The 26,349-nt window shown below is 43.1% G+C and overlaps 1 protein-coding gene across 2 annotated transcripts in view; it reads left to right on the plus strand.

The window, feature by feature from the left end:
* The window catches only part of AIF (Apoptosis inducing factor), a 115,686-nt gene that overhangs the window by 50,669 nt on the left and 38,668 nt on the right, over positions 1 to 26,349 (plus strand). For both annotated transcript variants that reach the window (XM_068382177.1, XM_068382185.1), the window contains 2 exons: positions 3,776 to 3,853; positions 14,415 to 14,527. In XM_068382177.1, coding sequence (XP_068238278.1) covers positions 3,776 to 3,853; positions 14,415 to 14,527 — 191 coding nt within the window. The remainder of the gene's footprint in view (positions 1 to 3,775; positions 3,854 to 14,414; positions 14,528 to 26,349) is intronic.

Consider the following 26,349-nt stretch of genomic DNA (forward strand, 5'->3'; position numbering starts at 1 on the left):
GATGTGACGCCATGGCCTCCAGATTCTACAAATAGATTGGCCGGCGGGAGATCTTGAATCTCAGCAATGTGTTAGTTTTCCCGACAAAGGAGGTAGAGGTAATAACTGTAAAATGGAGGAAGACGAGTCAGGACTTACTTTTTTAGCAATTATTCTCCATTCAATGACCACAGTCTGTCTCCACTTCCAGCCACTCAAGATTATTGAATCTTGTTAGATGGGCACACAAGCCTGCACATAGGAGCGACCCTCGTCTTGCCCCTTCCAGCTTAAGGTGTGGGACTAACCAACAGCAGCTCCACTAGGGAAGCAGTCCTTCTATAAGGCTACCTGTGGGAGGATGCCTGTAACCCGTTGGGTGAGGGGTGGTATCATGGGGTGGAACAGTGTACTGTAGGTGTTTTCAGTCTGGGTACAGCCTCCCATTCATCAACTTTCCCCCTCCTGATCTGATTACTAGCGGCATCATGATCCTACTGCCATGGATCAACGAACGACTCAGCCCTTCAGGCAGAAATTCAATCCCTGCTGGGGAATGGCGCTCTCCAAGAGGCCTCTGTTTTGACATGGCAAGCAAAGTGTACCAGTTCAAAGTTCTTTGCTTTGGTCTCTCAGCAGCTCCGTAAGTCTTCACCAAAGTTTTTTCTCTGTTATCAGCATGAGCACATGCCAATGCCATTCGTCTTCGGCACTACCTGGAAGGTTGGTTGATTTTGGCAGACTTGGAGGGAACCCTACTTCTCTTGTTCTGTCATGATATGGGGATCTTGGTGAATCGAGAGAAGTCAATGCTAATGCGCAAACAAAGACTTAATTTATCGGGGTATGGACATCAAAGCTGTTGTAAGAAAAGTTTTCTCATCTCGGGACCGACTGGTGCTGGTGCAGTTTCGAAAGGTGGCTCTCCCTTTCTTTCATCATCTGCTAGTATAGCTTTTGCAGAAATTGCTGGGACACCTAGGTTCCGTAGAACGTCTCATTCCGAATTATCGTCTCCACCTGTGGTTCCTTCAATGCAAGCTGAAGAGACATTGTTTCTTTAATTGTGCTAAAAAATTGCAATGTTTTTTTCAGTTTTACAAAAAATTGCCATGTTGAGAGAGATTTTCAAGATTTTTGGTGATCCATGTATTCTGATGAAATGTTTCAATTCTTTCATTCTATCGTCATTTGAGCATTGATCACCAGGCTGGTCTTCAACTGCTAACTCATCTTATTTGTTTGAAAAAAAAAAACCTGGTCTATTAAATTCTTTATCCCTTATCTGGATATTAATCTCGGCACCAGTGCCGTTAGTTCTTTGTGCATGTTACATAAAGTATTTTATAATTCTGACCATCTCTTGCATTTAGATCAGCCCCATACTACTATTCTGTACATAGTACTAGGTATGCAGTTTTTTCTGGTAGTCTTGCTTTTCCATAATAAGGCTTAACCCTTTTACCCCCAAAGGACGTACTGGTACGTTTCACAAAAGCCATCCCTTTACCCCCATGGACGTACCGGTACGTCCTTGCTAAAAGATGCTATAAATTTTTTTTTTTTTTTTCATATTTTTGATAATTTTTTTTTTAGAAAATTCAGGCATTTTCCAAGAGAATGAGACCAACCTGACCTCTCTATGGCAAAAATTAAGGCTGTTAGAGCAATTTAAAAAAAATATACTGCAAAATGTGCTGGGGAAAAAATAACCCCTTGGGGATTAAGGGTTGGAAATTTCCAAATAGCCTGGGGGTAAAAGGGTTAATACTACACAGTGCAGTATTCTATAAGTTTTCTTTCAAGCTTTAACCAGAGTGTTGATTAACCTTCCTAAGCGGGTGGTTGAATCGTTGAAACGAAGTTCAAACTTGATGCAAATGCTTTTCTGTTGAATAGGTTGGGATAAGTCTCATTTCATACTTTATAAAACACTTATCTACTCTGTGATATATATTATTCTTATTTCTTATTTGTTGTTATATTGCTTATTTCTCTCTTTCATTTTCATACTGGGCTGCTTTCCCTGTTGGAACCCATTTGTAGTATTCTATTTTTCCAACTAGGTTTTTAATTTGACCAGTAATAATAAAATGGTACTTTGAATAACCCATTTGTCTGTGAAGTATGTGGTTATCAAAAATAAGAAAATAATAAGCGTCAAGAAAAAAGTAATTCTATTGAAACTTTATATTTATATGTGATTGGCAAATTAATATTATTTTAACTATGATGATAATGATACAGCCCAAAGGCTCCAACAGGGAAAATAGCCCAGTGAGAAAAGGACAGAAAAAATAGCCCATTGAGAAAGGGAAATAAGGAAGTAGATAGAATAGTGTGCCTAAGTTTACCCTATATATCAGTTTAGTGAGATCGGTGTTAGTGTATGGACATGAGTCGTGGTATGAAAATGAAACTATATCTAACAGATTTTGTAGATTTTGGAACAAAGCCCTCAGAAGACTATTAGAGTTAAATGGCAGGACAGTTAAATGGCAGAAATGAAATAAGAGAGATTGCCCGAGTGGTAGATGTAGATGGTTTTGGGCATTATCTTTGCACTTCCTAAGAGAAATTAGTTCACCAAACTTTCAACTGGGTTCCACAATTCACTAAAAGAGTTGGAAGACCCAGGTCTATATGGCTGAGGACTATGAAACGTGAAGTAGGAGATGATTAATGGAAAAGTATTTATTTAAAAGCTCAAGATAGAGACGACTGGCATAATCTAACCGAGGCCCCTTGCGTCAATAGGCATAGGAGGAGATGAGGTTGATGAGTTTATCCTCAAGCAAGAGAAATCTAACCCAAACATTGGAAAACCATTGTACAGTGGCTATGGCACTACTCAAGACTAGAGAGCAATGATTTGATTTTGGAATGCTCTTCTCCAAGAAGAGCTGCTTAACATAACTAGAGTCTCTTCTACCTTTAACCCTTTTACCCCCAGGCTCTTTGGAAATTTCCAACCCTTAACCCCCAGGGGGTTATTTTTTTCCCAGCACATTTTGCAGTATATTTTTTTAAATTGCTCTAACAGCCTTAATTTTTGTCATAGAGAGGTCAGGTTGGTCTCAATCTCTTGGAAAATGCCTGAATTTTCTCAAAAAAATTATCAAAAATATAAAAAAAAAAATTTTTTATAGCATTTTTTTGCAAGGACGTACCGGTACGTCCATGGGGGTAAAGGGATGGGTTTTGTGAAACGTACCAGTACGTCCTTTGGGGGTAAAAGGGTTAACATAACTAGAGTCTCTTCTACCTTTAACAGTGTAGTAGTTAAACCCTTGAGTGAAGAAGAATTGTTTGGTCTATATTAGTGGTGTCAGGTATATGAGGAAAGTTGAGAAATTGTAAAGAGTATGTCAGACTATTAGGTGTCCCACAAAGTGATTCCAGGTAGTCTATTTGGCCAGTCAAAGGACCCAATAACACTCCAGTGGTAATATCTCAATGGGTGGCGTGGTACTAAGACAGAATTGATATGATCTTCATTTATTTAATAAAGTAATTAAGAAGGAATCTTAGATAATCACCTTTTTATAGAAAGTTAATTACCTTTTATATTTAATGTATCATCTGTTATACAGTTTTAGTGAAGATTGGAGAAGGTTCTTGGAAGGATAAAGCTTTATGATGGTGAAAAATATCCTCAAATTTCATCTTTTTAATTTAGAAGAGACTGCATAATTTGTCAAATTGATTCGGTATTACTGATTCAATATTGTGTTTGTGCCTCGTGTGGAAAAAGATGTCACCAATACTAACTTTTCTTTTTATTCTCCTATGGCAGTTAGTGAGCTTGCACAAGAACCGGAAGCTTCTCCAGAACCACCAGCACAACCAGCTGTAGAACCAGCATCTGAGCCAGGTGAGCCAACGCTAAATGTTGTTGTACCCTCCGGAAGTGCTGTAGGGGAAGAGAGTTCAGCAGTTATGACTGAAACAGCTATCGCTGCAGAGGTGTCTGTCGTAGAGCCCACTGTAACAGTGTCTGCGGTTGTCGAACCTGTTGCTGCAGAACAGACTGTCTCAGAATCTTCGACAGAGCCGTCTGTTGTTGAACCTGCTGCCGAGCAAACAGTTGTAGAACCTGTGGCAGAGCAGACTCTTGTAGAATCTAATGTCATGCCTGCTGTTGAAACTGTCACCTCAACTTCTGAGGTAACACCAGCTGCTTAGGTTTGAACAATCTTTACTCTTATTTCTCTTTTAAAGTTACTTCAGTCATTTACTATTCTATGGTTTAGTTTCTTGTAGGTAGCCTTTCATATCCAATGTAATAAGCAGTAGGGAATTTTAAAGAGAGATTTATAATGTTGCTGGTCAGATTATTTTTCATGGTGTCTTAAGTCAATGGATTTTCTACTCAGGTTGCTATAGTAGGTGGGATGAAGGACGTAAAATAATATTTTACGATAAGGAAAAGTGCTAATTACTTCAATGACCCATCGCTAGAATTCATTGGCCTGTTACCATTTTGAAGGGGTATCATCTTGACTCTAATTAAAATGCAACCATTCTACCCTCATGGTACAATCAATGGTCTGCCATTGCTGGATGCCAGAATATACATGTTCCTTGTTGGGTCAACTCATGTGCCATAACCTCATTATCTCTTAGTTGCGTACGTTAGATGCTCGTCCTTGTATGATTTAATATTTTTTAATTTATCAACCCCGTTGAAGGTTTTTTTTGTGCGCCTTAGGTCAAGATTGTCTTGGGTATGGGTAGAGTTGTTGTATTTTAGTTTTGAAGTTTAGAATGTCCTCCTTCAAAGGTAATATCACGGAATTTTAGCAAAGTACTGAAATATTTGATTTTGTTATAAGAATTGTTGTGACATTTTACTCTCATGAAAGATTACTAGTCATGTAGGAGATGGCAAGGAAAATATGTAGAGTTGAGAACTGTATATTTTGTAAATGGATTTTAAACCAGATTGTAATATTTTTGCTGTACAAAACTTCATAAGTGCTTCCAATGGGAAATAAACAATATCTTTCTGTTAGTTTTTATTTGAACCTTGAAGATGGATTTTTTTTCAATCGCTAGATTTACAGTAATAATTTTCTCAATCAAGCACGTCAACTATTGAGGTGAGATTATTCATTAACTTTAAGATGCACTTTCACAAAGTTTTAGTACTTTGGTAAATGTTTATATTGAACAGTCATATTTAATGATTTCCATAATTGGAACTGATTACTGTACACTTTTCATCTCTCTCAAACTGTTGCACATCAAAGCAGTGTCTACTGAGGTAGTGCCATCAATCAAGATAAAGCTCCGTTGATTGCCCATGTAATTTAAGATATGAACACAATAGAGATATAAGTTATAGTATATACAAATCACGCAATTTAGGTCTTACGTTGGAAATTCAGATAGGAAGAAGACTATTAAGATTTTCCTTGCCAGCTCTCTCATTCTCACCAGCGTACTGAGTGTAGTTTGATTAGCAGTAACTGTTGAACCTGGTGTTGGCACTGAGCCTCCTTGGTGCAGTATCTGTCTTGGCACTATTCCCAAATATCTTGGGCATTTGTATCCCAGCAATACTGCGGTGTGTCATTTGATATGTATCTTTAGATGATACCATAATTTCTGTATTTATTCATCCATTTTTGTGTACAGTATCGTACTGTTATTTGTTTGAATTTTTTTTTATTGATAATATTAAAAGTTAACTCTGGATGAATCCTAATCTGAATAAATTAAAGAATTTATTAATCAAACAATTAACCTAGTTTAAAAGAGAATGTAATTGTAGTCATATATATTTTACGGAAAAGTTTGATTAAATCGAAATTTGAGCAACGAGGCATATTTTTTTTTTCTCTCTCTCTCTCTCTCTCTCTCTCTCTCTCTCTCTCTCTCTCTCTCTCTCTCTCTCTCTCTCTCTCTCTCTCTCTCTCTCTCTCATATATATGTATGTATGTATGTATGTATGAAGTGTGTCTGTAGTGGGACATGGGTACTTGCTAAAAGGAAAGTCATTGGAATGTGTAGTGTCCACAAGCTTGAAAATAATTTGATTCTAAAAATAAGAGTTACTTTGAGCAATGTGATTTCCTTTTTTATCAAATGCTCAAACCTAATCTTATTTTTTAATCAAAACATTTATTGATAGTAAAGAATAGACCTGGAAGTAGCAGAGCAATGGCAAGTAATTCTTTGTGCGTAATTCTATGAAGGGAAAGTCTGACATGGAAGCATTGTACATGTAATACATACACATACATATGCCAAAGGCACTTCCCCCAATTTTGGGGGGTAGCCGACATCAACAAATTAACTAGAGTGCGGGGAGCAGTCACTCTCCCCCCAGCTCCATCTCTTTGTTGATGCCTCGTAGGATTTTTATACAGGAGAGGGGGTTCCCAGCCCCCTCGTCCAGTCCCTTTTAGTCGCCTCTTACGACACGCAGGGATAACGTTGGCGCTATTCTAATTGTTTTTATGCAATTGGATCATTTTCAGTTAGCTTCAAGTTCATGATGCTCTCTCAGTATAAATCTTTCCCAGTTTTTACATCTGTTATTTTCTTGTTAAGTAGATCATTCAATATTTTTTATCACAGTATGTTTTAAACTTAATTGAAGATGTTGCTACTTTGTCCTATTAAATGTTAATCACAGTGGAAAAAATAGAAGTGTTTTGTAACTTAAACATTTTCAAGTATTCCAGCTATGAGATTTTGAGGGATGCAATATTTCCAAAATTTTTAATATTCTTAAAATAAGTAATTAGAAAACCTTACTTAGGTCTTGAGGTAATTTTCTTTTGTATAACAGGAAGTCATATTGGTGATTGGTAAATTTATTATAGAAATATCTTTAAAACATATACAGAAGTTGCAGAGTAGTCATTATGTGGAGGGAATTTTTTGTGTAGGGATCGGCCTGTGTGCTACTATTTACACATTAATTTGTGGAAAAAATTCTTTTTAAACAAAGCATGCATTTTCTTATGAAAACTTTCTTTTTGGGCTCCGACCTGTGCCGCCCAGTGAAATGGAGTGCTCCTTTTACATCATTTCTAAGGTAGAAACAGCAGTTTCTACCTTAGAAATGATGTAAAAGGAGTACTCCATTTCACTGGGCGGCACAGGTCTCTCGCCCAGAAATAGATTTTTCCTTTGTCAAAATCCCTTTTTTGACCCAAATGGAAGCTATTCCAGAATAATTAACTCTAAAACAATGCCAGATATTCTTGACAAGTGCCAAAATTATGGATTAGTGCATGAATGAAAACTGGTTTTAAAAAGGCAGTTATTGAAAAAATGGTTGTTCTCATGGATGATTAACAGAAATTTAACTTTGTAGTTACTGTTAGTTTCCATTGAAGATGGGTAAGTATTCAATTTTTAAACCAGTGAAGTTGTTATTAGCTCTGTTTCTGTAACAGGCTCGAGTTGCTGGAGCAAATGACAATGTTCCTGATAACTGAGACTGTTATTGTTACAGAGAGACCTCTAGAAGTTGAATCTCATCCTGTAGTTGAGTCCAGTCCTGTAATACCAGGTGAATCAGTCCTTGCTGAGGTTCCAGTAATAGCAGGTGAATCAGGTCTAGCTAAGACTCCTGTAGTAGCAGGTGAATTAAGTCTTGCCAAGATAGAGCAAGCCCCTGTCATAGATGTTGCCTTTTAACCCCTTTTACCCCCAGGCTATTTTGGAAATTTCCAACCCTTAACCCCCAGGGGTTATTTTTTTTCAAGCACATTTTGCAGTATATGTTTTTTTAAATTGCTCTAACAGCCTTAATTTTCGTCATAGAGAGGTCAGGTTGGTCTCATTCTTTTGGAAAATGCCTGAATTTTCTCAAAAAATTATCAAAAATATGTAAAAAAAAAAAAAAAATTTAAATAGCAGTTTTTTGCAAGCACGTACCGGTACGTCCATGGGGGTAAAGGGATGAGTTTTGTGAAACGTACCAGTACGTCTTTTTGGGGTAAAAGGGTTAACCCACATTAGAATCTGTTCTTGAACAAATCCAATTTATAGATGCACTGTTGGAGACCTCATCCCAACCTGAACCTGAGCCAGGTAGTAAATTTAGAACTGGAACTTGGGCTGTTCAACTCCTCTTTAATTTGACTTGGAATACTAATTTGTTTTAACCCTTTTACCCCCAAAGGACGTTTCACAAAACCCATCCCTTTACCCCCATGGACGTACCGGTACGTCCTTACAAAAAAATGCTATAAAATTTTTTGTTTCATATTTTTGATAATTTTTTGAAAAAATTCAGGCATTTTCCAAGAGAATGAGACCAACCTGACCTCTCTAAGACAAAAATTAAGGCTGTTAGAGCAATTTAAAAAAAATATACTGCAAAATGTGCTGGGAAAAAAATAACCTCTTGGGGGTTAAGGATTGGAAATTTCCAAAGAGCCTGGGGGTAAAAGGGTTAATCTCGTGACTTGATCATTAATCTAGACTTTCTTGGCTACTTTTGCAAAGAAGTTGCATGACGCTTATAGTGATATGCTTTTTGTGCTGTATTTTTAATTGTAAACACATTTTCTTTTGTTTATTTTTTTCTTTTTATTTTTTACTTTAAACTAATGGTATTTTTGTAGTTTCTGTTTAGTGTAGAAAAGAAGTACAGTACAGTAGAACCTCTATAGTGGTTTTGATATTATTGACCTTGTATATACTGTATTGGACTAAATTCAGATAACCAGAATAATGTTAGGTTTGCAAAGGATACCATAAGAAGAAGAACAGTTTTCAGGTATTTATATTCATTTACTGAAATTTTGATTATATAGAATACAAAGGTAATAAACCCATTTTTACCTAATTATTGGAACAGTTTCATAATAAATAGCCAATTCAAGGAATAGTTTATATCAGCTACTGCTATCAAGAATATGCGAACATAGAAAAAAGTATTCTTGATATAATGAACAAATTTATTCAAATCATCTTACGAGTAATAAGTTTTCAAATATTTTTACTAAAAGCTTGTTAGTTATCACTTGGATGTGTAAAAGTGTTCATTCGTTTCTTCGTTGTGATTGGGGATTAAACATAAACAAACAAAATGGTTTCCCTTTTGGGCATTGTAGGTAAGGAAAGTATAACATAGAATTGGCTGTATTGCATTTACTTTCAATTTCTACGCTTACATTAACCCTTTTACCCCCAAAGGACGTACTGGTACGTTTCACAAAACTCATCCCTTTACCCCCATGGACGTACCGGTACGTCCTTGCAAAAAAATGCTATAAAATTTTTTTTTTTTCATATTTTTGATTAATTTTTGAGAAAATTCAGGCATTTTCCAAGTGAATGAGACCAACCTGACCTCTCTATGACGAAAATTAAGGCTGTTAGAGCAATTTTATAAAAATTATACTGCAAAATGTGCTGGGGAAAAAAATAACCCCTGGGGGTTAAGGGTTGGAAATTTCCAAATAGCCTGGAGGTAAAAGGGTTAAGTAAAACAAAATTTGTAATAACATCTTCACATAACCAAACCTAGCCTATAGGCCTGAACAGATGATTTTGATTTATTTGGCATCTTAGTAAGATAAATCAATTAGAATTTGCCTTTATTTTTCACTTCATCTAATCTAAAGGTTTTCTTATGTATGGATATATACAATATTTTACATTTATTTACTTATTGATTTAGAAATAAACTATTCTTGTATATATTTTTATTTTTATTTTTGTGCATTAATAGTAGGAAAAGTGGTGGTAGTAGTAGTAGTTGCCAAATCACTTGTTAGTATTTTCCGGTGCTGTATTCTGTTTGTTTTTGATATGGGCCATACTTGAAGTAATCTTGGTTTTCCATGTGTTTTATTTAATTGGCATTCTTGAATTATATTACTTCGTTTGTGCGAGTCATTTAATTTTCATTCCTAAATTATGTCATCCAATGAGGGAAAAGGAAAGCGTTCTAATCTCGGCTGTTCATTTTGTTGTTACCTTGGGTATATACACTTCAGTAGGCTATAGCCTTTGCAATTTGGTTTAATTTTGCTTTATTTTATGCTTCGGGAAACATTTTGAATACAACGGGCTATCAGGGGTAACGGACTTCCCTTTCCCCTATTAGTCTGTTATTGGAAGGTTCACTGTATTGTCTTCAGTGAATGATTTAGTAATATGGTGACTGGAATTTGAGGGTTTTGATGAAGGAGTTATCTATATGGAAGACAGCCTGTGAATAGTGGTTTTCACATGCCCCTGATGTATACACGACACTCACGAGGTGCTCGCGCGAGGGTAGTAACCTCTGCATTCCATGCTTTTATCTTTTTCTGGTATATTTGGAAGATTTATATCAGAAAAAGTGTAAAGAAGGACTTTTTCACCGGCCATCACAGGTCTCTCCCCAGAAATAGATTTTTCCTTCGTCAAAATCCCTTAAGTAAGCTTCAGAAGTTTTCATTGTAGATTTTAAGTGGGTTTTACTCTTCAATTCTTGTTCTCGATGTCATTTGACAATGAAATTCTCTCTTTTGTGAGGCAACACCTCTTAGCAATGTCCCAACTCAATCCCCTTACATGTTATACAGTATGTGCATGCCAAGCATTTTGGTGGATAGTCTGGTATACATACATACATATACCAAGGCACTTCCCCAATTTTGGGGGGTAGCCGACATCAACAAAGAAACAAAAACAAAAGGGGACCTCTACTCTCTACGTTCCTCCCAGCCTAACATTATCCACCATTATCTGGTATAGTTTTGAAATTAATAGAAAATGTTTGCTAGTTAATATGCTCATAATTTTGTATTGTAATGATTGTAATGAGTTTTTGTTATCTCTGATTATTTTCTACACTTTTTGGTGTTGTTTAATTTTACAGTATATTTTAATATTGTAGTTAGATAATACAACTAAGAAAATACTGATAATGACAACCAGTTTTAGCTGGTATTTTCAAGATCCTCAAGTGGGAAGCTATATGGAAAAGAATACTCATGTTATACTTGTCCCTACTCCAATAAAATGAATGATTGATAATTACCTGGCATCGTAACATCAGTGGTCATTGATGTACACCGATGCAAATCCTTCTCCTTTAATACAAGTATAATTTCAGCAAAGCTAAAAACTCTACTGTTAAAATTTATAAAAATGTGGTGGAAGTTATAGGTCAGTAAAGCTCTGCCTTTCCGCTAGCTCATTGAGTAGCCACTTTGTCTTCAGCTGCTGAGTAGTACTATCATACTCTTGGTGTTCCAAACCTGCCTATTATAATTTTATTTTTCCAGAATTTTTGATTTCAGGATACTTTTGGATGGAGAAACCATGAGTATGCATAGTCTAGCCCGGGAGATTCTGGCCAGGATTTCCGGCTGTTGTGGCTGAACCTTCATGGGCCAGATTTCTGTCGATCCCCATTCTTTGTGCCTGTTTTGTATGGGTCATGACTGCTCGCAGTTGTCACTCTGTAAGGAGTGGTGGTCTTTCCAGTGGCAAGAGTGTGACAAGTGGAGGAAGTAGTACTCCAAGCATGATTCTTTGCTTTCATGGTCTTCCTTGGAAGTCTAAGATATCTGTTGGAAGTCGGCTCTCACAGGTGTCATTGATGGAGGAATTGATTCCATGAAAGGTCATAGGAGGTGGACTCTCTTTTAGTATCCCAGTATAAGATTTTCTTTTCCATTTGTTTTGTTCATTTTTATTATTGTTCCCTCCCCTCAAAAGGCTTGAATAACATTGAAAATGTTTCCCTTACTCCTGGATCCAATGACAAACCCCAGACAGTGTTAACCACCTCTGGTAATTCGAATAAGGAAAATTCAGTTGAAGACATGGGCACTAAGAAGGACCTCTCTCTCAATTTTGATTTTTCTTGTTTCATTTTACCCAGCACCCTGAACGCCTAAAAATATTGGGGATAGAAATGAGAATATCAAAATATATTGTATGGGAATTACCCAGAAAATGAATTATGCAATATTGTACAATCTTCTAATATCTTTCAAGAAAATCGTAACTATCAAGTGATAGAGTTTTGGAACCTATGGTACTTTTGCTGACCCTTCCAAGGCTAAGATCACCTTTATAAAAGTTACAAATGATGAAGTCCTTTATATGTCTAACCATGTTAAGGTGTATAATGGCCAAAATATCAACGACCTCCAAATTTGAATTTGTACCCATGGACACCGATCTTGAAGGGGAAGAAGATAAAGTGGTATATTGCCTCATACAAGTTAGACCAGTGGTTCTCAAACTTTTTCATGAGCGACCCTATTTGAAACATTTCATTCCTTCGCGACCCAGAGTAAAGTGAAGAGAAAGAAAACATGCAATGATATATACACTTTATTTTGGAAAAAAAATAATGTGTACAGCTTTTCATTCACAAAACTAAACTAGTGGGATTTATGGCACTGCTTTTCCTTTTCACAAAACTAAAGGAACAGGATTCATGGCACTGCTTTTCGTTCACAGACAGACAGACACAGGCTTGCAATGTTTTCATCTCTTGCCATTGTAACCCGGGCGAAGCCAGGTATCCCTGCTAGTTATTATTATTATTTAGTAAATATAGTAAGTAGTATATGAAACAAGATATTATATAATTATACAACACACACACTCTACTCACACAAATGACTGCAAACGGCACAACCTCCCTCGCCTGCGGTCGGTGGAAAATAGACACCGCGCGCGAGCATACACGGGCCCACTGCCAGTCCAACATACGCGTTTGATACAGGAGTCTTTCCTGTCAGAGACACCATTACATGGGGCCCAGGAGGAGGGAGGTGGGGGGAAGATGAACATACATAACAAAAGTAATTTGTGGTTAAAGAAGAATAATTCAATTAAGCAACTGAAATACACTGAAACACTGAAAGCATGATAATGTTCCTGTGTCCCTGCGACCCATCAAAATTGATCTCGCGACCCAACTTTGGGTCGCGACCCATAGTTTGAGAACCACTGAGTTAGGCCATACCATATGATCTCCAGTTTCAAAAAGCCATGCATCTCACCCGCTCACTACTTCGTGATACAAAAGTGTGCAAAATTTCTAGAAGTAGTGACTTCGTTATGTGCAGATGCACTCACCCGATCACAAACATTCTCCTACTCGTGCGCGCTTCTTTAATCACGTCAACTTGACCCTACATGCTCTTTTGACCTACGCTCTTCTGTTTATCCTTACTCGCCTGTTTGGATTCGTTCTTATATTAAAGAGCTATCTTCTACTGACATGCATGCTCTCTTGATTGTGCGCCATCTTCTGTTTACAAGCACACATCTGCGCACTGGCTCTCTCAGTGGAATGCACTCACCATGCAAATTGAGCTCTCTTGTTCATGCATGCTCATCCAGACATGTTTTATTTTACGACTGCTCGTCATTGCATATCCCCCTTCTGAAGGGTGATGAGAATCATTTGACACTATCGACATTTCAGATGCAGGTCCTGCCCCTGCCGAGGCATAAGACCTAGTGTCTTATTCAGCTAAAGGTGTTGGCTGTCATCAGGCAAGTTATGGGCCTTGGGGATCCAACCAGGTCACCAAGGAAGGGAAGGAAGTCTTTAATTGAAAAACTCAACACCCCACATGTCAAGACTTGCTTTGAACTTCCCTGATCAGAGTTGGCCAGGGAGGCAATAAATAATGCTGAAGTGCAAGTCTCAGGCCAGAGGAACTCTCTTCGTGTGAGCCGCTCGACGAAGATCATACCTCTATTGCTTTCAAGACAAAGGGTGTTCTATATCCCTGAGGACTCCACTCATGCTCCTCTGCCAATCGACACAGCAGTCTCAACCCTAACACTGGATAAGTTGATAAGAGGGTTGCAATCAACCATTTTTTTTGGCCTGTGAAAATGGAAGCTACTGCAATAGTTAAACTCAAAGTTACACCCTATTTGGACCATCTGATCAAGAAATGTGGCTTTCTTCACCTGCTCTCTTAAATCAGTGAACAAAAATTTCTCTGCAATGTGTTGTACCCATTTACTTTGTACGATATCTGCATTACTTAAGAAGTTCTGTATTCCTATGCAGTTTAATTATTAATAGAAGTATGTCTTATTCATAATGAAACATTGTATGATTAAGTTGTAACCTTAGGCTTGCAACTCAAAATTTTTGGTTTTAATCGCAAGCTGTGATGATTGCACCTATCAATGGATTTTTTATTAGATTAATGACAATTTTTTTTCTGAATGAATCATAGAAATAAATTCTGTTTTTCACTTTGTATATCAAAATTTACTGTAAATGGATCTACTAAAGTTTTTTTTTTTTTTCTTATTAATCTGTTCTTTCAGCAGTATAAAAATATGAAATATCAATTTACCTAATTCCAGTTTTGATCTTTTATTACTATTTGCTTTTACTTGTACAGTATAACAACTATTTATATCTTTCTTCAACTTGTTCAAAGATTTTGGGAAATGTTAATTTTTTAAATTATCTTTTATTTCAGTTCCTGCCGTTGAAACTTCCCTTCCTGAGCATGTTCCGTATTTGATCATCGGCGCTGGTACATCATCCGTCGCTGCATTTAGGGCCATTAAGGCACGAGATGCGAAGGCCAAGGTCTGTTTGGCGATTCAAGAAAATGAATCATAGTTGTTTGACGATTCAAGAAAATGAATCATAGTAGACTTTGTACAGAGTAGTTACAATTGAAGTTTGCAGTACAGTAATCCCAAATAAGTATGCAACACTTGTAATTTGAGAAATTTTTTTTATCTATGCACTTACACCATTGCAGAATGGAATTTGTAGTAGAAAAGTGACTAAGACTATTAATAGTTTGATCAGATATATGGGATTACCTGAAATATTTCAATTGTTTTTTAAACTTGATACTAAGAAATTTCCTATAAAGGGTTAAACTAATTAGTTTAAAATAATTGTAGGTTTACTTAAATTTCTCATTTTTAATTTGTTTTTTCGACTATTTTCTCATAATTTGCTTATCTCGGTGCTATTTTTACTTTACTGTATGCTATTATCATCATATAATGGAAAAATTATTTGTTCCGTAACCGAAATACAAACCACGCTATTTACAAAGGGTTTACTTTTAGCGCAGCTGAAATGACGAGCCAATAGTTTTTAACGAGGGTTAATTACCCCCGCGCTAGTTAGCGGGGGGTGGGGAAGGGTAGCTTGCTACCCCTCCCCCCTCCACACACCGGTGACTTGCTTCACTTCACTTTTGGCTCGGCGGTGATCAGACGTGTCTGTTCATCGCCTTCGTGACAGCCTTTAATTTTCTTCTTTTTCTTTACAGCTTGTGTGATTGGTTGGAAGTTGACCTTCAGTTATTTTCTTTTATTTAATATGCGGACATGCCCTGGAGTTGCCGGCCGTCCTTGTGGGACTTTCATGTCGGACGTGATTACGGATCCTCACACCCTCTGCCCTCAATGTCGGGGCCGACGGTGCGACCAGGATAACATGTGCCGTGAGTGCAGGGAGTGGTCTGCCTCCCAGTGGGAGAGGTTTGGCCGTCGGCGTAAGAAGAAGTCCAAGAGAGACCGTTCTCCTCCGGGGTTAGCCTTGAAGGAGGAAGGTTCTCGGGACTCTTCTTCCGCCGCCCAAACCTCCTCCGAAGCTCCCCCTCGTCCGCCTCCTAAGGAGAGTCGTCCGAGTGGGAGCGCAGGCCCTTGTTCTGTTTCCCTACCTTCGGTGGGGGGAGAGGGCGTCGCCTCCCATAGCGAGGCGGTTCCCCCTCCTCCTCCGGGGGAGGTTATTGATAATAATACTTTATCCAGTGATGATCTGTTGCAGATTTGGTCGTCCCTGGGGCTTAAGGGCTTGCCCTCCAGGGTCGCTCTTATTGACCTTGTCTCGTTGGGGGCCGCTGTTAAACAGTCGCCGGTGGTAGCGGAGGTAGACCCTCTGTCTATTGTCGACGTCGTGGTGACAGAGGCCTCCGACGTGGCTGGGCCTTCCGATGCAGGTGCTGTTGCTGGTGATGGTGCTCTAGGCTCTCCTCCTCCTTCCGTGCATCCTTCGAAGGGGGAAGTGAGTCCTTCGGTCTCGACTGCTGCCCAGCTTCCTTCTGAGGGAAGTGTTTTGAAGGAGACTCCCCTTCGGAGGACCGATGGTCCCGACGATCTCCCCCGAGGCCGCCTCCGCCGTAAGGCTCACCGCCCTCTACGCCACAAGGGCCTCCCTTCCCCTTACAGGGGGACTAAGAGGCGCCTTTTTGGGTCTTCGTCCTCCGGGGGGGACTCTCCTCGTCAGCCTCAACCGACTACTCCGCCCTCCTTGAACCTCTCTGCGGACCGCTCTCCATCTCCTGCCGGATCTTCGCCTTCTGGAGAACTCGTCACCCGACGGGCAACGGTCCCTTCGGGGCTAAGGGATTCTTCCCTTACGCGAGCAGGGCCAGCGCACAAGCGCTCTCCTGCTCGCCAGCGATCTCCTGCTCGTCGACGATCTCCTGCTCGCCAAGACTCTCCTGCTCGCCGACGCTCACCTGCTCGTCGGCTCTCTCCTGAGGTTCGCCCCCCTCGCCAGCGCTCTCCTGCTCGTCAGCTCTCTTCCGAGCGTCAGCGCTCATTTGAGGACCATCGCCCTGCGGTCTCTGACCACCCTTTAGTTCCTGCTGAACTCCCTGCTCACCATCCACCTGGTCCTGTGGCTACGCAACATCGTGCTGCGCGTGTGTCAGAAACACATGTTCGCCAACGCGCCAGCGATCTTCCCGTTCCTGCTCGTGAACCTATCCTCTCACAGGACACGCGTCGACCTTCTGCTCGCCAGCGATCACCAGCTCGCCAGCGATCACCAGCTCGCCAGCGATCACCAGCTCGCCAGCGATCACCAGTTCGCCAGCGATCACCAGTTCGCCAGCGATCACCTTCACACGCTGCCCGCCATCGCACGAACCTGCATGATCGCCCGCTTACGCATGCTGCTCCTCATCGCAATACCCTGAACGATCGCCCTCCTGCGGATGCTGATCACCATCGCACAACCCTGCACGATCGCCCGCTTACGCATGCTGCTCGCCATCGCACAACCCTGCACGATCGCCCGCTTTCGCATGCTGCTCCTCATCGCAATACCCTGAACGATCGCCCTCCTGCGGATGCTGATCACCATCGCACCCTTTCACGCGATCATTCACCTGCGCATGCTGCTCGCCATCGCACAACCCTACACGATCGCCCGCTTACGCATGCTGCTCCTCATCGCACAACCCTGAACGATCGCCTTCCTGCGGATGCTGATCACCATCGCACCCTTTCACGCGATCATTCACCTGCGCATGCTGCTCGCCATCGCACAACCCTGAACGATCGCCCGCTTACGCATGCTGCTCCTCATCGCGCAACCCTGAACGACCGCCCTCTTGCGCGCAATCATTCACCTTCACATGCTGCTCGCCATCGCTTACCATCACGTGATCATTATCGCCAGCGATCTTCTTCACCTACGCGGCAGCACGATCCCTCGCCGTCGCGCCATCGCTTGCGTTCGTCGCCTCGGACACGTGTTCATTTACCTGCCCACCCTCACGCCCACTCGCCTGCGCGCCCGCGTGATCGCTCGCCTGCGCGCCCGCGCGCCCCGCGCGCCCGCGCGATCGCTCGCCTGCGCGCCCGCGCGACCGCTCGCCTGCGCGCCCGCGCGACCGCTCGCCTGTGCGCCCGCGCGATCACCCGCGCAACCATTCGCCTTTGCGCGACCGTTCACCCTCGCGCGACCATAGTTCGCGGCGAATTCCACAGCCGGTGGTAGCAGCAGGGACGCGTGCTCCTAGACGGCACTCGGGATCACCTCCATCCAAGCACAGGTTGGTATTGCAGGACGAGGACAGGTCATTACAGCATTCTTCCCCACCTTCTTTTCAGGCAGGTACCGTCGTGTCCACTCCAAAGGATCGCCCGATCCCTTTCACCTTAGCGAGGATTTCGGACTCTGTGTCCTTTGAGCAGCAGACTTGGTTTGGTCCGCTGGCACGGGCGTTAGTGAGGGTTATGAAACCAGCACTCGCCGGCCAGGGTAACAAACCAGCGGCTGTCTCTCCTACGCTGAAGAGAAAGAGAGGAGTGGACTTCGTGGTGACTTCCCCCAGGGCGAAGTTGGTTCCCAAGAGGTCGGTCTCGAGGGTCCCCTCTCCTGCACGAGTACTCTCTCCTTCTCCCGTGGACGAGGCCTTTCCGTCCTCAGGTGAGTCCAGTGGACCGGTAGTCTTCCCCCCGGCACCAGGGGGGGAGACTTCGCTTCAGGCAGGAGAATTGTCTCGTGAGGAAGGGGCCCCTCGAACCTCGTTGTTGGGATCCTGTATCCCTCCTAGGAGGGAGCCCAAGGATTCCAAGACCATCCCTAAATCCTCTGCAAGGATTCGACAGGAACCCATGACTACCCAGGGGAATGTCCACGTATCACCCCAGGAAGAGATTCCTGGGGCAGGAGACTTAGCTGCCAGCCCGCAGGGAGGAGAACAGCAAGAGTCCGAACATGCCTTCTGGCAGGTCCTAAGCCTGATAAGGCAACTTAACAGTCTTACGGATCCAGTCATCCCCCCCCGTGAAGGCAAAGACACAATTCTGGATGAAGTGTTCGACGTTCGGAAGGCCCCTAAGACCAGTGCAGCTCTGCCCTGGTCTCGGGGGCTGAAGAGTGCCAGAGCTAGGGCCAATGCTCAGCTCGCACTTCTTGCCTCCTCCAGTCGTTCCACTGCCGGGAACAAACTCATCCCTCCTCCTCGCCTTCAGCAGAGGAGGTATTTCGAGATCCTGGGTGAGCACAACCTCGCTCTTCCGCTCCATCACTCTGTGGAGGAGCTGGCGAAGGGAGTTCCCTTGGAGAAACTCTCTGCCCGGCAGGTGTCGTTCTCGGCGGCAGAGATCCTTAACCACGAGAAGGTCGCTAAGTGTGCCATGCAGGCCACTTCGTGGCTGGACTTCTGGTTAGGATCTCTGGGCATCCTATTGCGATCTGAGGACTTGTCCAAGGAGACCAATAGGAAGGCCCTAGAGACCTTCTTGCTCTCGGGCACCCGCTCCATCGAGTTCTTGGCGCACCAGGTTACCACCCTGTGGGCCAACTCGGTGTTGAAGCGTCGCGATGCTGTGTCCGAGAGATTCCATCCGAAGGTCCCCGCCGTAGATGTGTGTAGGCTCCGACATGCCTCCCTCCTGGGGGAGAGCCTGTTTGAGCCTCAAGACTTGGAGCGAACGGCTGAGAGGTGGAGGAAATCCAGCACGGACTCCCTCCTCCACAGGGCCCTTACAACTCGGCCCTATAAGCCTCCAGCCCCGCCACAACAGCAGCAACAGCCTCGTAAGGCTCCAAAACAGGCACCGGCAGCTAAGAAAGTGGTGTCTAAGCCCCAGCCCTTTCCAGCCAAGGTCAAGAGGGGTGGTAAGTCCTCCAGGGGAGGCAAGACTTCTAGGGGTGGTGGCCGCGGCCGCAAGCCCTAGGGGTGGCAGTCCCCCTGCGTGTCCACCTGTGGGGGGATGCCTTCAGCGTTGCGTCCGCAGGTGGCAACATCTCGGGGCCGATGCTTGGACGATCTCGGTGATCGGCCAAGGTTATCGCGTCCCGTTCACGTCATCTCAACCTCCCCTGACAGCGAATCCAGTGTCGTTGAGCTCCTATGCCATGGGATCGGCAAAGGGGCTGGCCCTTCAGGCCGAAGTCAAGACCATGTTCGAGAAGGGTGCTCTCCAGGAGGTCGTGGACGGCTCTCCAGGCTTCTTCAGTCGACTCTTTCTTGTAAAGAAGGCTACTGGAGACTGGAGACCCGTCATCGATCTCTCGGCTCTGAACAGGTTTGTCAAACAAACCCGGTTCAGCATGGAGACAGCAGACACAGTCAGACTTGCGGTGAGACCACAAGACCTCATGTGTACACTGGATCTAAAGGATGCGTACTTCCAGATCCCAATCCATCCGTCTTCCAGGAAGTACCTGAGATTCTGCCTAGACAACAAGATCTACCAGTTCAAGGTGCTGTGTTTCGGTCTCTCCACAGCTCCTCAGGTGTTCACCAGAGTGTTCACCCTGATTTCGACTTGGGCGCACAGGAACGGCATTCGTCTCCTTCGTTACCTAGACGATTGGCTGATCCTAGCAGACTCGGAGTCGACCCTTCTTCGACACCGAGACAGGCTTCTAGATCTTTGCCAGGATCTGGGGATCGTGGTAAACCTCGAGAAGTCCTCTCTGCAGCCGTCCCAGCGACTGGTTTATCTAGGCATGCTAATAGACACCAATCTCCACAAAGCCTTTCCATCAGACGACCGGATAGCAAGGCTGAGGAGGGTGGCGGAACCTTTCCTCAGGCGAAAAGAACTCCCCGCCCAATCGTGGTTGCGTCTCTTGGGCCACCTATCCTCCCTGGCCCGTCTGGTTCCAAACAGCCGCCTCAGGATGAGATCCCTTCAATGGCGGCTCAAGTCCCGGTGGAATCAAGGATCCGATTCCCCGGACACTCTGATCCCAATGGGGTCTCTGGAACAGACGGACTTGCGGTGGTGGCTGGCCGACGAGAACCTGCGAAAGGGAGTGAGTCTTCTCGTCCTTCCCCCGGAATTGACTCTGTTTTCGGACGCGTCAAAAGAAGGGTGGGGGGCGCACGTTCTGAACCAGAGGGCCTCAGGCCTTTGGTCAGAATCAGAAAAGTGCCTACACATCAACCTGCTAGAATTGAAGGCCGTCTTTCTGGCCCTTCAACAGTTCCAACGGTTCCTGGCGGGTCACTCCGTGGTGGTGATGAGCGACAACACCACGGTAGTGGCTTATATCAACAAGCAGGGAGGCACTTTTTCGCAACAGCTATCCCATCTTGCAGTAGAGACTCTGAGGTGGACCGAAACCCACTCGATAACACTATCAGCTCGCTTCATTCCTGGCAAGAGGAATGTGCTCGCCGACAGTCTGAGCAGGGCTTCGCAGATAGTGAGTACCGAGTGGTCTTTGGATCCTCAGATAGCCAACAAAGTCCTGACTTTGTGGGGTTCCCCGACGGTGGACTTGTTCGCGACAGCCTTGAACTTCAAGCTGCCCCTGTACTGCTCACCAGTCCCGGACCCCAAGGCACTCTGGCAAGATGCTTTCCAGCAACGGTGGGACAACATCGACGTGTACGCCTTCCCACCATTCTGTCTGATGAGAAGGGTGCTCAACAGGACCAGACTATCGGTCAACTGTTCCATGACTCTAGTAGCTCCGCTATGGCATCACGCGGAATGGTTTCCGGACCTTCTGCAACTCCTGACGGAACTCCCAAGGGAGCTTCCTCCACGACACGAGCTTCTCAGACAACCCCACTCCGGTGTCCCTCACAGGGCCGTAGCCTCGCTTCGGCTTCACGCCTGGAGACTATCCAGCGTCTCCTCGCGGAGAGAGGCTTTTCGCAACAGGTTGCGGAGAGAATGTCTCGGCACCTGCGAAGGTCCTCTGATGGAGTCTACCAAGCGAAGTGGAGAGTCTTTTGTGGTTGGTGTCGTGGAAGGGGTATCTCTCCACTCGATGCCACTATTCCAGCAATAGCGGACTTCCTTGTGTATCTGCGAGAAGAAATGCGCCTTTCTGTCTCGGCAGTGAAAGGCTATCGCTCAGCCTTAAGCTTGGCCTTCAGATTGAAGGGCGTGGATATTTCTTCATCGCTAGAACTCTCTTTACTCATACGTAGCTATGAGCTTACCTGCCCCCAGTCGGAAGTGAGACCCCCTCCTTGGAACGTGGTTCGAGTTCTCAGGTCTCTCAAGAGACCTCCCTTCGAGCCATTACGCCAGGCCTCCGATCGCCACCTGTCTTGGAAGACGGCTTTCCTACTCGCCTTGGCCTCGGCCAAGCGAGTTAGTGAACTTCATGGTCTCTCGTACGACATCGCCCATTCAAGGGGATGGGGGGAGGTAACGTTCAGGTTCGTCCCTGAGTTTGTGGCCAAGACTCAGAATCCTGGAGTGCCGGATCCTCGGTTCGACTCTTTCAGGATCGCGAGTCTCCGTTCTGTAACAAACGACCCAGACCAGCTGCTACTATGCCCAGTGAGGTGTCTGAGGTACTACTTGAAGAGAACGGCTGCAGTCCGTCCTCATGTGCGAGCTTTGTTTGTGAGCACAGGCAGGACAAAGAGGAGGGTCACAAGGAACACCATCTCTGCTTGGATTCGAAGGGTTATCCACCATGCCCTGAATCCTGACCCTCCTCTGTCACGTCGCCCTCGGGCCCACGATGTCAGGGGTATTGCTACATCCCTGGCCTTCAAGAGAAACTTCTCTGTGACGCAGGTACTTCAAGCGGGGGTCTGGAAGCGTCAAACGACCTTCACAGCCCACTACCTGCAAGACGTGACCCACAGGAGCCTCGATACGTTCTCTATCGGCCCTGTGGTGGCTGCACAACAGCTGGTCTAACCTCAGGCTCCTTTTTGGACAAGTAGCAGTAGGTTGAGGGCGTTGTTACCCGGTCTTAGTCTGTGTGAATGAAAGAGTATGTCTGACCCTTACTTCTTTCTTCATTCTCCCCTCTCTTGGGGAAGCAGCATCCTGGTCCTCGCATAGCTGACCTCGACCTCTGCAGGTAACCCATGCTTCTTTGTGCTCCTAGTATTAAGCTTAATACTGTTGCGTCTCCCATACCCTGACGAGGTGGTATGGGGAACGTCCTATCCTAGAATTCCTATCTGAAGGTCTCAAGGTCAACTTCATAGGACGAGTCACACTCTCCTCCTCACACTACTTATGTAGGCCACTCGTTCCTAGCGATGCTAGGAACCTGTGAGGTACAGGGGCTCCCTCTCTCTAGTGCTGCTCACTAAGGGATCGAGCCCCCGGGCAAGCCGAAGTCAGTAAGGCTGGGGACTTTCCACCCTTCCTAAGGGGTAAGTCACCCTTTGTAAATAGCGTGGTTTGTATTTCGGTTACGGAACAAATGACAAATTCGAAGATAATTTGTATTTTTCCTAACCATACAAACCTTAGCTATTTACACATATGTGCCCGCCATCCCTGACCCCCAAGTCAAGTCCTACCTCTAAGTGAAGTGAAGCAAGTCACCGGTGTGTGGAGGGGGGAGGGGTAGCAAGCTACCCTTCCCCACCCCCCGCTAACTAGCGCGGGGGTAATTAACCCTCGTTAAAAACTATTGGCTCGTCATTTCAGCTGCGCTAAAAGTAAACCCTTTGTAAATAGCTAAGGTTTGTATGGTTAGGAAAAATACAAATTATCTTCGAATTTGTCATTTCAGTGAATCTTCCCTGATGTTTGTATTGGTTATTTCTCGAAACTGACTTATATGGATGTTACCCTCAAAATGAAAAAAATTCCTTTTTTTTTTCCCCTTCATGAGGCTTATGCCTCTTGGCCACCAAACACGTAATTTGGTATCGAATGGCCACAAACTACTGTGTGGCAAGGCTGCATCCGTTATTTTACAATCTTCTCGTCGACTCCAACTTTATTGGATATATTTTCCCTGTCCAGATTTAAAAATCCTTTTAGTATGGTTTCATGGTTTCAGGGTCGCTCATGAATGACAGAGACAAGGGACTGCACAAATACCCAAGAGGGTGACCATAGTTTTGGGGTAGTATCTTCTCGATTTGTTAGAACAGGAATATATTTGATACGCAGATTGTCCAAGGAAATTATTTCTAGGGCATTCATGACCTTCATTCTCGTTGTGTCTAGTGGCTGGGACAGGACAATACATGTATTGTGATGTGAATAACAGTTGTAAGGAAAGTGAAATTTCCACTATTCCCCCTTATGGAATAGTATGTTCAAATTGTAGTTGAACAGATTGGTAGTTCCAAACGTAAAGAAAACTAGCTTTATCTTCATTTGAAAATCCAGCGAAGCTTAGTGGGGAGGAAGTTGGGAATACCACGCCAATCATTAACAAGTCCTCAGCCGTAAAGAAGAATTCAGGTTTTGATAGAAATGATCGGCATAAGCTCTTGACCTCTTTAGTTTATTTTACTCAATCAAAGAAGTTTAGTGAATGTTTGGGCCTTAACAGAGATACTAGCCTGACCTGCCAAGTCTCAATTCCTAGTGTAGTTCCTTAAGTTTTGACTAGTGGGTCAAGTGTACCAGTCTGTAAGGGCTCAGATGATGCATAGTGCCTCTTAAAGCCTTGCACTCTTTGAAACTACTACTTTATCTTCTATTGCACAACCTTGGCTTCACATCAAACGAATCAGCTCTCATAGACTTATGGTGTCTGTAGTCAGGATTCTAATGTCCGTCTAATCACTAAGTAGGCACTAATAAGGATCTGATTATTTCATAGATGTCTAAGAGAAAGACATCTGGTTCTTCAGAGGAAGCTTTTGAAATTGCTGTTTTTAAATTGTGTAGGGATCAAAAGAGTCAACTGCATCTTTGATGGTATGGCTGTTGAGCCTATTGTGAGCTTCAGTCGGTTACGGCTTACCCGCTGTTCATCTCTTGTTGTTTCTCAGGTGCTTAATGTGATGAAATGAAACTGCTCAACGGCAGTGCTTTTAGGTGTTGATGTAATGTCTTTCTCTTACTAGTTTTTGTGAGGTACGAGGTATTGAAGACTCCATGTCTGGCGTAAACGACACAAATTTGGGGAGGTCCTTAGTTTAGCCAGATTTGGTCTCAAATTAATAATGTCAAGGTGGGTTTTTATATAATGCCCTATCATTCTTTGCATCTGATCCTGGTGTGCCAACTGTTCATGATATATCCCCAATGTTGAGTTCGTACAAGGTTGTTACTACTCTGGGGTATGGCTTGGCACATAGTTGTGTCATTAAAAATTCTTTTTAGTAAGTTTCTTGCTTGAGGGTACACTCAGGCACGCTATTCTAACTTATTTCTCTTCCTCTTGTTTTGTTAAAATTTTTATAGTTTTATAGTTTATATAGGAAATATTTATTTTAATGTTACTGTTCTTAAAATATTTTATTTTTCCTTTTTTTTTCCCTTTCTGCACTGAGCTATTTTCCCTGTTGGAGCCCCTTGGCTTATAGCATCCTGCTTTTACAACTAGGGTTGTAGCTTAGCAAGTAATAATAATAATAATGATAATAATAATAAATATATATAATGACGATGATGATGATGATGATGATGATGATGATGATACAATTTCTGCAACTCCTGTATTGAAGACTTTTATTAAGAATATTGGACTTTTTTTTGTGCCAGTCTAACCCAATGCAGTCAGCTTATAAGTAATTGAATCAGAAATTAATTTCAGATAGCTGATGATCATGGTTTTAGAATTTTACTGTGATAATTCTAGTCAAGGAGTAGATAACTGATGCTCAGTCTTAGGTGTCAGCGTAAGTGTCTTCTCCTTTTATTCTTTATAGATCGAAGTTTTTACATATTGGAAGTTGTGTTACCAAGTTAAGGACACACTTTGCTGACCCAGAAAGTACTATTGTTTGGAACCCTGGAGCATTAGTAAAGTGCTTTGAATTATTCTACGATGACAATCATAATTGGTCAATTGAGAAGACGGGATCAGCTGCTGCATATGAAAGGAACTAAATGATCAAGTTTATCTGGATTTGTGAAATGGGGTAGTTTGTAGCGCTACGGCCAAGCGTCCTAATTTGCTTATTATCGCTCCGACAGTTATCTTGTACAGAATAAAAACGTTTGGAAATGGTCTAGGGATCTTAAATATGTTGTGTAAGGGGGGTCCGGGGGGGCGCAGCCCCCCTGGGTAAGGACATGGCTTTTAGCATAGGTTAGGTGGGTTTTTTAAGTTGGCTTCTCCTGCCAAAATCGTTTTTAGAAAGACGGCCATAGTTCAGAATATTCCCGTTTTCTACGGGATCTGGCCGTCACCCTACAAAGGCTCCGTGAAATGTTTTGTGGGGTAAGATTGTCGATAGACATGATTGCAAATTCCTGAAAAGGAAGTCAAAGAGGTTTATTGCCCTCCAGCTCAAGATCTTTGAGCTTTGGCTGGGGATGCCATGCTTCAATAGTGGCACAAACTTGTTTTGAAGTGTTTCCTTTTCCTATGTTTTGACTGGTAACAAGAAGTTAAAGTTGTCTTTAAATACGAGTGTTTCTGGCCTCAGAGGGGGCTAGTTCTCAAGCCTATGTCCTCTTCTATGTACAGATTCAGCTACCGTGCGGGACAAGTAAGTCTAGACTATCTCATTGACATTCCATCCTGGAAAACCTCCTCATGCTTAGATGATTTTAAATTTCTAAGATTTTTGAGATAAGAAAAAGTTTTCTGCATTCTATCAATGATTATTGGGCTTATGTTTGCCTTGGTTATTCGGCTTATGGAATAGACCTCTCTGCTGGTAATGTATAATTTCTGAAATACAATAATTATTTCAGTACTTACTCAGATTCATGTTCATACTTGCCTCCACACCCATTGTGGTATTCTTTGTTGATACTGATTTTTGTTTAGAATTTAAACAAGTGATGCTTTTA

The sequence above is a fragment of the Palaemon carinicauda genome, chromosome 1 (genome assembly GCF_036898095.1).
Source record: "Palaemon carinicauda isolate YSFRI2023 chromosome 1, ASM3689809v2, whole genome shotgun sequence".
Lineage (NCBI taxonomy): Eukaryota > Metazoa > Arthropoda > Malacostraca > Decapoda > Palaemonidae > Palaemon > Palaemon carinicauda.